The 13,772-nt window shown below is 40.5% G+C and overlaps 1 protein-coding gene across 2 annotated transcripts in view; it reads right to left on the reverse strand.

The window, feature by feature from the left end:
* Positions 1–3,611: 3,611 nt before the first annotated feature.
* The window catches only part of PDE4B (phosphodiesterase 4B), a 42,830-nt gene continuing 32,669 nt past the window's right edge, over positions 3,612–13,772 (reverse strand). The window contains exons 4-10 of one of the 2 annotated variants that reach the window (XM_061186475.1): positions 12,998–13,096; positions 12,692–12,856; positions 10,789–10,888; positions 8,616–8,770; positions 8,383–8,505; positions 7,487–7,669; positions 3,612–4,518 (exon numbers count right to left, since the gene is read on the reverse strand). In XM_061186475.1, coding sequence (XP_061042458.1) covers positions 4,153–4,518; positions 7,487–7,669; positions 8,383–8,505; positions 8,616–8,770; positions 10,789–10,888; positions 12,692–12,856; positions 12,998–13,096 — 1,191 coding nt within the window. In that variant the 3' untranslated portion in view covers positions 3,612–4,152. The remainder of the gene's footprint in view (positions 4,519–7,486; positions 7,670–8,382; positions 8,506–8,615; positions 8,771–10,788; positions 10,889–12,691; positions 12,857–12,997; positions 13,097–13,772) is intronic. The other variant, XM_061186474.1, reaches the window with a different exon arrangement.

A 13,772-nucleotide genomic window follows, 5' to 3' on the forward strand; every position in this document is an offset into this window, starting at 1 on the left:
CATTTTTTAAGCACAAATTATCACCCTCAGCCTTGGCAAAGATGCTGCAGTAACTTCTGCTTCTGCAGTAGTTCCCTGCCATCAGGTGGGAGGATGACTACTCTTATGGCCTATGTTTTGGAGTCAGAAGATGAACTTTCTTTTAGATTGATCTTCACTGTGGTTTTCCTGAGAGCATGATTATGATTTTACAATCTGGAAGGCAAGTAGTGAGCAACAACAGCACATTGTAAGCTCCTGGAGTGCAGAGCTCCATCTTACTATTTCTGATCCTTACTTGTCTCTATACTTGAACCAGCTCCTGGCCATGATGGGTGTACAATGTCTGAAGACAGCTGGGGTGAAAGAAAGCTGTTATGGTCTGAATGTTTATGTTGCCCTATGTTGCCCTAAAATTTGTATGTTGAAATCCAAAACCCCAAAGATGATGTATTAGGAGGTGTCACCTTTGCAAGGTACTTTAGTCATGAGGGTGGAGCCCTCATGAATGGGATTAGTGCCCTTGTTAAAGAGGGTCCAGAGAGATCGCCAGCCCTTTCTACCAGGTGAGGATACAAGTGAGAAGGCACCAGCTATGAAGCAGGAAGTGGGCACTCACCAGAATGTGATCATGCTAGTATCTTAATCTTTGAATTCCCAGCCTCCAGAACTTTGAGAAATGAATTTCTGCTGCTTTTAAGCTGTACAGTCTGGAATTTTGTTATAGCAGCCTGAATGGACTAAGACAAAAGCCTTAGCTACAGGTGTGCTTCTCTCTTCTGGAGCTGTGGTTCTACACTCAGATTACACGTTAGAATTACCTGGGGAGACTTTAAAAAATCTCATGCCCAGGGCTCCACCCAAGACCAATTCAAACAGAAATCTGGGAGTGAGGATGGAACTCAAACATCAGTATTTTAAAAAATATTTATTCCCCAGATGATTCTAATTTTGCACCAAAGGTAAGAACTACTCTGTAGGAAGAGACCTGCAAATATTTATAGCTCTAGATATTTTAAAGTCACACCTGTGGCTATTCTAACCAATTCACTTTTGTCACTCAATATATAATAAATATTTATAAATACTTATAGCTCTAGATGTTTTAAAGTCACACCTGTGGCTATTCTAACCAATTCACTTTTGTCACTCAATATATAATAAATATTTATAAATACTTATAGCTCTAGATATTTTAAAGTCACACCTGTGGCTATTCTAACCAATTCACTTTTGTCACTCAATATATAATAAATATTTATAAATACTTATAGCTCTAGATATTTTAAAGTCACACCTGTGGCTATGCTAACCAATTCACTTTTGTCACTCAATCTGTAAAAGCTCAGAGACAGTGGGGTGCAATCAGAAATCAGGGATGGTGGCAAAGAGCTATAAACACTAGCTCTGGAACCAGCAGGCAAGCTGGTTCTGCAACGGTGGCTCACCTTCAATTGTCTTTAAAAAGAAATACAGTAATTTCAGTTTATTGAGTGGAGTTTTTCTAGAGCAGACCCCTTCCTGTTTCATGAATCACTTCCCCCTGTGGTTAAAATATCATGGGCCATCCACTGGTTCTTATTTGCAGGCTTTCTCAACACACACACACACACACACACACACACACACACACACACACCCCTTTCTCAGGATAAATTTTTTTTTAAGCTGACTTTTTCAACAAAGCATTATTTTGTTTATGATATTTACACAGTTCTTTCCAGAAAGAAAAGCATAACCATATGATCAACAGGAGACTCCATGGATCACTGAGATGACCATGAGTGTCAGCCAGCACTCCTTGCATTGTGCTTTAAGGTGACTCTTTGGACCTCAGATTCTTCATGTGTCAGATGAATCAATGGGACAATCTGACTACACTAAGCTAATGTTGGACCATCTGACTACATTAAGTTAATGTGCTGTGAGTCTATGATTCATTTTTCTAGAGGACCCAGCCAAGTTGGAGATTCCCTTTATTCATCCAGTAGATTAAACTCTTCAGATTCTTAAAGTGGCCTTGTTTCTTTTAATTCACCATCTCCCTTCTGGTACCACTGAGCTAGTTGAACAGTTGTTAAAAAAATAAATGTTTCAAGCTAGGGGACTTTTTGGACACAGATTGTGAAACTTTAGTTGTGATGCTGGCCAAGCAAAGTGGGTAGTTTTCTCTGTGGGGTACAGTAGGAGAGAAGAGAAAAAAAGATCTGCTTTTAATGCGTCAGAACTAACCACAAAATAATTGGGCCTACAGTCTAATCTAATCATGCTTTTGTTTATTCACCTCATATAAAAGTCTCTTAAGAATGCATCTGAGCACAATATATAATAATAATACTATAACATACATTGTGAGAAACTTTGGAAAACAATAAAATGTCCACCTGAAATAAGCAGTGTTCATAGACATACAAACCCATTGGTCATGCACATTTGTGCCATTTCTTGAACTACTGAGTCACAATGCTGAACTGAAAGCATGAAATAGATTTTACAAACAGAGACTGAAGCCACTCAGAGGCCTAACAAGTGTTATCAGAAGCTTCACATTTGCATAATTTACTACGTCAGTTCACATTTTATTATAAAATTCACATTGTTTTATTGTTTTCTTTTGTAATTAATTGGAACATGACATTCCTGCTTAACAGCAGGCAGGGGGCTTCCTCTTCAAAGTCAGTAGTTTGGGGACTCTCCGGAGAACCATCTGTGAGTTGCTTGTTAAACCGAATGTAGTGTTTCTTGTTAAACCGAAGCCACAATTATAGTAGAACCCAGTTAAAACTCAACTCATGTGTACAGATTTGGATAAAACAGGGGTAAAAACCGCATCCCACTGCCCCCTACCCCTATCAAACTATACAAAAGTAAAAGCTCAATAGAAACCATTAGTATCTAATGTGAGAATCCTGTTTCCAAAACAGTTCATGAAGAGGTTGAGCAGTATTAGCAACTCAGACCGGGAAAAGGGCAGACCCAACTGGTGAGGGGGCCGTATGTCTCTCTTCAGCGATGTTCAGGTTCTATAATAATACACAATACAAAACGTTACAGGAAAAGTCGTAACTCTTAGGCAGAGTCTTCTACACAAATTGAACACCACCGTTGGCAGGCAATGTTAGATATATAAATTAATAACTTACAAAACATTACATTATATACATTAAGTAATAAATACACGGTTATAAACAGAAACGGAGGTGATAGCGCGGAAGGTAGTGCAAGAGAAAGACGGCAGCATTAAACTGGAAACGGTGTAACTGGTGTGAGCGTGAAGAGGGGCGCAAGAGAACAGGATGGGGGCTGTGCAACCCCAGTGGCACAGGGGTTCGGGACCCGACAGGGCAACTGCTCATGAAGCTGAATTCTACACAGACTGTTACTGTGAACAACATGACTACCTCTTAGTTTGTTCAACTTTATTCTGTTTACAGCAAAAAAGTGCAACTCTAGAGGAGAAAAAATACTGTTGGAAGCAGGCAAACAGAGATACGTTATAAGGGCAACTGAGGAGTTGTTTGGGACCATAGGAGAAGGAAGTTGAATGTGGTTAGAAGCGTAGCCTTTCTATTTGCAAAAGTAACTACAGTCAAGTGAAAGATATTGCCCAAGAAAGAAGGAAGACCATTTTCTTTCCTTTTTTTTCCCCCAGAAAGAGTCAAAAAAGTTTAGGTCAACTTTGAACGCTTATCTGTGTAGAAGTTAATACTAAACTCTAGGTATTCAACAGGCATTTTAAAGACGTGAAAATGTTTTACAAAAAAGGCACACAGGTTGGCAGACAAGGGGACAGGTGAGCAGATTTAGGAATGACATTATTAGTCAGTCAGTTCAGTCACTAGAGGAGACAGATTCCCAAAACTTAGTGCAGAAAAATCTCTCAGTTTTGTGTCTTCCATTTTCAAGCCATTCGGTTGTGATGCGAACTTGGCCTCCAGAACCACAGAAAGCTTCAGCTCTCCACTAAGCTTGCAAGCAAGGCAAGTCAACTGTGGAATTTCCTGAGCTGCTATGTGCTTCCCGGTCTTGCATTCTGGCTCCAAACTCAAGTAACTGGAAAGGCCGGGAGGCCCTTGTCCTGTGCAGGCCTCGGCCCCCATGGTGGGCTGGCCCTACCGTACAGCTGGCATGCTTGTCAAGGGTGGAATGTTCATCTCCATATGAAGAGGGAGATTATGTGTCAGTCGGGGACTTGTCTTCTGTTGTGATGTCTACATCAGTCTCTCCCAGTGAATCCCTATTTTCCGGATCGATCACACAGAGTGTCTTTGTGTTGCTGAAATAGTTGTGGCCCTCTCCTTCTTTTTCGGGGCCTTCAGAATCCTCCTCTTCGAGGGTCAGTTCAAATTGAAACTTCTCCATCAGACCCTGGCAGTCTCTGTTCTGCTCGTCCAGTGGTGGGGAGGGACTCTGGGGTATCATGCTCTGATACCAGTTCCTGTTATCTTCTAAAGTATCCAGAATGTCCTGGGCATCAGGCTGTACCAGGTCTGCCCAGGTCTCCCACAGCGGATGGACAATGTAGTCGATGAAGCCCACCTGGAGAAAAATAAGGTTACACATCTGTTATTGTGATGGGCCCTGGAACACCAAAGAAGCCGTCCTGGTTTGCATGCAAAGAAAGAGCCACAACAACCCAAGAGAGGTCAATAATACTGGAATCTGTTATTTGAGTACCTACTATACGGTGCATCCTGCACTGAATGCAATATATACATTATCACTCTTAATCACGCAGAGTAAGTATGGTTATTCACCATTCACAGAGGAGGAAACTGTGACTCGTTGAGATGAAATATCTTGTCAGAGATCACAGAGCCAGTAAGTGGTGGAGATGGGACTCAGTCCCAACTTTGTCTGATCCCAAAGCCTGTGTTGGTCTCACTAGAACTGACTACTTTTCCTCTGACGTCTGCCAGGTAAGAAGTCTGGATGTAACCCTGGCTGGGAATGACTTTGTCACTCTTTGGATTCTGTGAGTCATTCTCTGAAGAAGGAAGCTCCAGGTCTACTGAGCTCTGACTCAACATTCTTTCCTTGATAACTTTAAAATATGCCGCGGTTTTAAAATGAAAGGGAGCCGGCCTTGTATGACTCTGAGATGTCTCAAGTTCTGTGGAATGTTTTTGGTTTGTAGACGACGTAGGTAAAACACTTGAAAACACTTCAAGCCCCTAAACAAACAAATATCCCCTCTGCAGACACGTCTGCAATTGTTTTAGATCCAGAGGGCATACCGTCATTTCCATCAGGAGAAAGAAGGAAAAATAAAGACAATTAAGCAGTTCCTTTGCTAGTGTTCCTGTGAAGAAATATGAAGCTTATGGTTCTGTTATGGTTTACACAGGGGCTATGCATCCTGCATGAGCTGGCTCTGTGGCCTTATGCTGACCTCTCCACTGTGGGACAAACAGGAAACACTGGGGGTGGGAGCAGGCTGAGAGAAAGAATAGGCACTGGTTGAATGAGGGAATGGAATTCCCCTGTCATGGTCTGGGGAGCTGGAGAGATGCTGGGTCGGGATTCAGGGGTAGATGAGCAAAGGCAACTTCTGTGCACCCATGGGCATTACATAGCTGTCTTTCCACACTGCTGGAAACTTCCCTTTATTAACATTCTGGACTTGGGCCAGTTATTTAACACATCATAGTTGTACCATATCAAAGAACCTTAGTCGTATGTGACTTTTATCTGTCTGTCTATCTATCTATCTATCTATCATCTATCTATCTTTTCTCTGGTGTTTCCCTAGCCTAAACAAACAGAATTCATACCACAGTCAGGGCATCTCTGATCTGCACTGATTACAAGAACTTCGACTGTGGATGATTCAGATATTTCTCTTGCTTCCACCCACTCCTCTTTCCTCCGTTTTACTTCTTTATGTATGTTTAGTGGTTTTTAGAGACTATTTTCAAGGTGTTTTCCAGGGACCCGAAAAAAACAAGTTCAAGGCAATGGAGAAAATTCAACCAGCTGAACACAGTGCAGTCATTTTCTTTCTTCATTTGCTCTGCTTCTGCTAAATGTTCAGCACTTTGTTGAAAGGCAGCCTCTAGTTGCTTATTTCCTAGGCCCTGGGACGAGAGAACTCTACAAATCCAAAGAGCACCTAGTCAAGGGCTTCATAGCCAGGCTACTCAGACAATGCTCACCAGAGCCCATCTGTGGGAAACACCAGGGTGGACCACAACATCATGGAAACAGTGAGGCCTGTTCTCAGTGATAGACGTGAAGAGTTTTGGGTGGAGGGTAGCTGGGTGAACTGGACCAAGAGGACAGCTTCTTCACCTGACACACTGGGGAAATACCTGCTATGTCTATGTCACAAGGCTGTTTGGAGGTTCAAATGGGATAATGTATGTGAAATGTGTGGAAAACCACACAGAACGTCATATACATACAAAACACCACTGTTGCTAACAAAAGGGCAATACGCTATTTAATTAATTAATTCATGAATATCTTGTTCTAATTAAGGCATTCGGGTATTTGAATTGGCCCTAACTTAATGTTATCATGTGTTTTTATGGCATATTAGACCTTCAGAGCACTTTCACAGATTTTAATCTCATTTGATTGGGTTTCTTTAAAAAGCAACACAACAATAATTGCAAAGGAATTATACACTGATATTATAACTACACATAAATTTGGGAGTAGAAGGTAGTGGGGAAAGAGGATAAACACTAACCAAAAATACTCTGAATGCTTTTGTGATAAAGGCCTTGGGCACCCTAGAGACACAGTCTTAATCATGACTGCCTGGCTCAGGTCGTTTGTTGTCCTGAAAAAAATAGCATCTCAGCCGGCCCTGAAGCCTTTGTAAGAATATCGATACTATCTAGTGCTACATATTTTGCAGCTAGCGGCATCTGGGGCATTTCTGCATCTCCCTGCCTACAGTGTAACGTCCCCCCAGTCCTTAGCACACAGGGAGTTTGTAGCTTTGGACACAACCAAAAGATGTCAGCATGCTCTCAGAAGTGTAGACGTGACCTTGGAAGGGGACACAGGACAGCGCTTCAACTATGAGGCAGAGAGATGTGTGGGAATGAGATTCGTCACCTCTGGTGATGGTAGCAGTGTGCATGATTAGGGAGAGACAATGAAAACAGGAAACAAGGGTGAAGAGCAGAGGTCCTGGATAAAGACAGAGCTGGGGGAAACCTAGAGGGATGAGATGAAGGAGATGGCAGCATTCAGTTAAATCAGCAGGATTTGCTAAGGTCATAGACAATGATCTAAACTGAGGATACGCAGTCCAAACTTCGATGGATTTCTGAAGACTGCTTTATCTCCTCGCTGTGAAATTGAATGTAATGGAGAAGGCGAATGAGTCATGAGCATAATGGAACTAAAGAAGTAGTTGCTTCCTTATAATTTCACACACACACACACACACACACATATACACACATATGTATATTTAAAAGAAAATAGAAAGAGCCCTCCAGTTCAACCATCAGCAGAGCTCACAGAAACTTTGAAACCTTATATTAGATACCTGGGATTTTTCCACGGAAGCTGTGTGCTTATCACACATGGGGCTAATCTCCATTCCCCTCTCCCGCTCTTTGTCTCCCTGCTGGAAAAATTCCTCCATGATGCGGTCTGTCCATTGCCGATACAATTCCAGGGACTTGGTGGGGTTGCTCAGGTCTGCACAGTGTACCATGTTGCGAAGGACCTGAAATCATCAAATTTTGGAAATCCCATAAAATTAGGTATAAATACTACCAGAACATCTCATTCCTCTTGTACTAGTACACTTGGTACCAGACCCAAGAACATTTTAGTTGCATTATAATTATGGTGTTTGCACCAAAAAAGCAGGATTACAATGGTGCTGGCCAGAGTTGGTTATTTACCATTATAAGAGTCCGCAAAGGGAAAATGTGTCTTCTTTGATTGACAGTCATTGAATTTAAAAACTGGAAGGGACATTAGAGGTCAGATGCTGCCATGGTTTCTTCTCCTCAGTTTGGAAAAAATGCAAAGAATTACTCAAAGTAGATGTCTTCATATTTTCCACTTGTGGAAAGAGGAGACCAGCTGAGGGCAATTTGTATAACCAAAACAGACCTAACAAAGTTCAAGTCAGTGGGATTTATATCCAAACATGAGCTTTTGGGATCAGCAGTCACGTATACCCTATTACAAAGAGATTTTGCTGTTTATTTTTAGAATTAAGCAATTCAATAAATAGGGTTCTGTTTTTCTTCATAAATTAGAGAATCGACTTGAATGTCCATTTTCCTTTGCTCGTTCTTAAAATAAGCCCAAAGCCGTAGTAGTAACTTAGGACATGCAACTAAGTAAACTTGTTTGTTTTCTTTTTCTAATTGTTGTTTCATTAATTTGGTGTGGCTTTGTGTTAAATCAAAGCCTTCTGTCAAATACCTGTATACGATCAGTATAGTTGTCCAGGAGAAGAACGCCGGAACTTGTAACTTTCTTTGTTTCTACCATTGTCTTCAGGTCTGCCAGCAGGCTCATGTGTTTGGACATATCAGTTGCTAAGACCTGAGGTTAAAAAAAAAAAAAGAAACTCTCAATAAACTCAGTTTATCAAGGAAATGGATTTTCTCTTCCCGCGAAAGTAAGTGAGGAACACAGGGAGGCCAAAGTCTTACCATGTCAATAACCATCTTCCTGAGTGTCTGACGCTGCTTCTTGGTGAGATTCTGGAAGATGTCACAGTGTTCTTCTTGGAGCAGTTTGAAACCCACGGCAAGGTGATGGTTTTCCAGCACAGATTCATCATTATACATCAAAGCAAGTTCTGAATCTAATAAACAAGGGAAAATGATGATTTAATAAAAAGGGATACAATTCAAACTGTGGAATTACCTCAGTGTGAAATCAGATCTAGCTCTCTCCATATGATTTCAAGAACCAAGACCCCATATGTCATTTTCTATTAGAGACAGAGTCTCCCTCTACAAAGAGAAATAGTCAGTTCCTAAGTAAAAAAAAAAAAAAAAAAAAAAAAAAAAAAGCTTCCAGTAGATATTAGCTCGTAAACTTTCTCTTTGATTAAAAGTCACAGTATTTTTAAAATCCTTCTTTTCCTTTTCACTTCAGATGAAGAATTTGACATTTTAGGTAAGGGCATTCCCAAGCAATTAATCCTATTTTTATCTCAGTTTGTAACTTCCCTTATGTCTTCACAAATGTGTGCTTTGGAAAAAGAATAGACTGAAAATGCCACTAAACTTTACCCAAGGTATTAACATTTTTCACATTATTTCACTTTTTGATATGTTTCCCAGCTCCATCAATTGTGAGTTTTGGATTTTTAAAGAAGATAATGGTGTGAGTGTAAAATTTCACTTTATCCAAATAATGTAGCTCTTTGGAGCTTTCTATAAATATGGTAACAAAACAATAATTTTTTACAACAATCTTGATATCCCAGTTTCTGCCCTATGGCCCTATACAACAGAAACTGCATTATCTAGATACCTAAACTACAGCTTCTAGCCTGCCGTTCACACAGAAGAATCACAGACATCCTTTGTTAGGCAGCGCCATGGTCTGCAATTGAGAACATGGTCACCAAACTCATGAAGCCACATTTTCTCTTAACCAAGAATGATAGCCAAGTGATGATAATATGTTACTAATTGTAGGTGTTGTTACTCATAAACCACTGCTTTTACGGTGTGCTTTGAGTTACATCTTCAGAAAAGGTGGTGGGATATGTGATGTCGTTTCAGCACTCTTGCCTTGTTCATCCTGCGATCAAGGGCATAGCTCTGCAAGCTGGCTTTTTATGGTACGTGGCTTTGGCAGAAAGACCATTTTTCTGTGTGAAGCTAACTGGCCTATATATGGAATGGTTCATGACACCACAGTACACCAGCTGATATAACTCACACAGACAAGCATCTGCCCAAAGTTTACATTCTTTCAATAGAAAAACAAGGTAAAAAAAACCAAGGTACCTCACACTTAATCATTCAAATATCCTGATGATAAAGTATGACAAGGGCTCTTTCACAGCAAGTAGCTCCAATATTTCTTAAAACTGTCAGCACTTGATGTTAATCTTGACCACAACAAGATAACCAGTATTCTCAGAAGAAAAAAGTACTTAGATTTTCAGCATTTAGAAATGGTACATTAACTGGGAAAAATCATGGATTTTCATTAGCATGGATACTAAATATTTTGAGCATGACAAAAGCTTTAAGTAGGGCTTGGGATCCTAAGGATGGGCCAGCCCTTGAAGGTCACTGAAGTCAGACCAATCCATACTACAGACCAGTGCATAATCAAACCTATGAAGTTGGAAGAGAGTGTGTGAGACTTTTAATGACCCGACCCTCCATCCTGAATTGTGGAAGCTTTTTCTTTGAGTCTTATTTCTATATGGAGGCTCCCACGCTCAGATACAACGTTTGGACCTGCTTCCTCAGTAGAGAGGGACACTAGTGGGTCACCATGCTCTGTGTGAGAGCCCTGCATAATCCTGAAAAATCATTACCACATTATTCCCAAGCCTTTCCGTATCCTTACTGGATAATTCCACATGTGTTACTCTTTCCTCACATATTGCATTTTCCAAACATTGAGTACTTTTTATGGCTCCCCTCTGACCCTTTCCAACTTCTCCATGCAGCTCAAAATGATGTTGCTAGACTAGACACAGTATCCAGGAAAGGTCTGACCAGCTTGAGTGGAATGGAAGGATTACCTCATTATTACCCTTATTATTATCCATAATGAAAACATCAGGAGGAAAAAAAATGAAGCAGTGACTCATACAATTATCTCAAATGACTGTTCTAGTGGCGAACTCACTTGTGTTGATGAGAAACTGATTGGAGACTCCAGGATGATCAACGTCATGAATAGCAGCTGCAAAAATGGCGGCCAGGATTTCCAAATCTGTGAAGACGGCCTGCAGGGCAAAATAAGTGCACTGAACTCCACGTTCCGTTTGTCTATCCTGCTTAATTAGTTTCATACTAATGTATCCCATTTCATTCTTGTTGGGAGAAAGATGGTTTGTTGATTTATACAATGTCTCAATATACTATTTTAATTAAATGTAGATTCTGTCCGTCATCATAAGGTCTCTCATGTGAGAGGAATGATGTTCAGAGCCCATGCCCACATCGAGCTTGCAGGCTGAGGCTCGGGGAAGGCGTTAGCACAGTGCTCATGGTAAGAGATCAGGTGGTACCTGATATTTGTTTCTTGGATAAGTGGTATGACAGGATGGTACTTATGCAACACAAGCACATATACTGGTCAAAGAAGCACGTCAGACTGGCTCTGCTCTGATATAAAAAGAAGCTTCATATACTTTCAGGCTGAATAACTAAGGCCAAATTCCAGATTTATTAGCCTGCCAAAAATTATTTCTTAAAGCTAAATTTGTAGCATGGTCAGAGCTTTCACACATTCATTCATTCATCCATTCAGTCAATACCTATCCACTCAGTGATTAGTATGGACAAGATTTGAGGACATTTCTGAGAAATGAGACCTAATGCCCACTGCTCAACTCCTTCATGCCATCCCGTGAAGCCTCCCTCCTCTGCCCCTACCTGTACGCAATGATTTAAACCTAGTATTTATTTAGGTATAAATTGCTTCTGGCTGAAATGTCTTTCATCATTCTCTGTGGTTACTTAAATCTTCTGATCCTTCAATTCAATCTAATTATGCAAGGACACATTGAACTCTCCCTTCTCTAAACATCTGTGGTACTCATGCTCAATTTCTAGCCACACAGTAGGTAACAGCAGCAGACAGTTGATAAACAGTGTTGGCCCACCATGTGATACTGACACAGAACATAAAAATAATACTGTTTTTTTTTTTCCTTCAGGGCTATAAAACAGTCTTAGCTTCTTGGATTTCATTTCTCAGAATATATGGAACCCAAGCAATAGAGTTGGGGTCAGTTTAATCTCTCTTCACCTTCCAAGCTGAATCTGCAGAGGTGGGCTTGGCTAGGGCGTGGCCAGTCCCTTCCCACAGTGAGCCTACACATTTTGGAAATACCTGACCACCACTGCCGTCTGTCAAGGAAGAGCATGGACTGCTGTACCCACTGGGTTGCTTATAGTGATATATACAAATGCATTAATCTGTGAGAGAAGCAGTCACAGCCACCTTCTAGAGAGATGTCTAACAAGTTGGAAAGCTGTCCCTCTTTGCTTCAGCATTGTTAATTCTTCAGTTCTAGATTTTTCAGTTACTTTTCCTTCAATCCATAGAACCAGTTTTATGAATTCTTAGGCGAATAAGCCTATGGATGCTTTTTCCTAACAGGAACTATATAGAACATTTTATGTTATATTTCTGTGCTATCCCTCAGAGTACCTGGGATGGTGTAGGCAGCTCAGATCAGCACATGCATACTGAGGATATACTATATACTAAATGCTGAACTAGACACTTATTAGGTACTAGAGACACAATGACAAATAGAGCACCCTATTAACTGCTTGATAATTAAATAATTTTTCAATTGTAACAGAGCTAAAGGAAAGGTTACTCTGGTATTAGAAAGCAAGCAGAAATGTCATCCATTTATATTAATAACCCAATTGATACATGCTCTACATAATAAAGAGCCAGTTCCAGTATGCACAAACATCTAATTACATTATTTCTATAAATATATCACATGTTGTACGGCACTTTTTAAAGAGGATGGGCAGGGTATGCAAAACAGATCATAACTACTCACATCTAACGCTGGCGTAGAAAGAAGAACATGGGTTGACTGGGCTACATCAGCAGCGTGTAGGCTGTTATGATATGCCACATCAGCATGGTAATGGTCTTCTAAAGTCATCATGTAGGTAACAAAGGTGTCAGATGAAATTTTGAATGTCTTTAGGAGGTCTCTTTCCTATGCGGCAAAAAGGATTAGAAAATAAATAAGTGGATGTCCAAAAATGAAGAAAAGCCAAATCAGAAAAGTAAACTGGGATGGAAAAAAATCATAAAGAGCATCTAATTGGATAACCAACATTCACTCCTGTTTACTCACCTGGAATATGGCATACATGATGCATGTTAGGGGCCTATTGTGTGAATATCCAGCCACATTGAAGATGTTAAGGCCCCATTTGTTCAGGTCTTCCAGCTCCTATCATCAAAATTAGAGACATTTAGAAATAAGGACAGTTTTGTTCACATGCCTCATTATTTTTATTTATTCTGGGGACAGGGGTTGGCTAACTCTTTAGAGTATCTATTTAGAGTGTTCTGGTTGCATGAACATTTGAAAATGGAATGATCTGGGAAGTTGAGTATCCTCTTCATGATGGTTAGAAGTTTCTGTATATATTTTTCAGAAAAGGGAGAGTGTGTGTTTATTGATAAATTTTGTTGCTGACCTCTAATTTTTTGCCATATGTCAGTCCTCAACCAATGTTGCTTTCAGAAGTAGGTGCAAGTGATTAGAGATCATTCTAGCCCCATTTCCCTGTCTCTCCCCTTCTCTGCTCACTGGTCCATGAGTAACAGCTAGAAAACAATCTCAGGGAAACTCCTCTGCCCTTTGGTTATTATCACTGAGAGCCATGTCAAGGAGACTTAGCTGCTAGAATGTGTGTAAGTCAACCCTGATTTAGTATAAAAGGTCATGAAGATGCTAGTCATCCATTACATCCTAGAGCTCCTGGGCCACAGAAAGACCTGAAAGAAACATCATTCCATCCTGTGTTGTGGGATTATTCCAAGATTATCTGATTAAAGGAGCAATTTATTCCATTATTAATTACTGCCCAGAGTAAGGGATCCAGGCTCTCCCCAGAGGCTTG

Source organism: Eubalaena glacialis, chromosome 3 (genome assembly GCF_028564815.1).
Source record: "Eubalaena glacialis isolate mEubGla1 chromosome 3, mEubGla1.1.hap2.+ XY, whole genome shotgun sequence".
Taxonomy (NCBI): Eukaryota; Metazoa; Chordata; class Mammalia; order Artiodactyla; family Balaenidae; genus Eubalaena; species Eubalaena glacialis.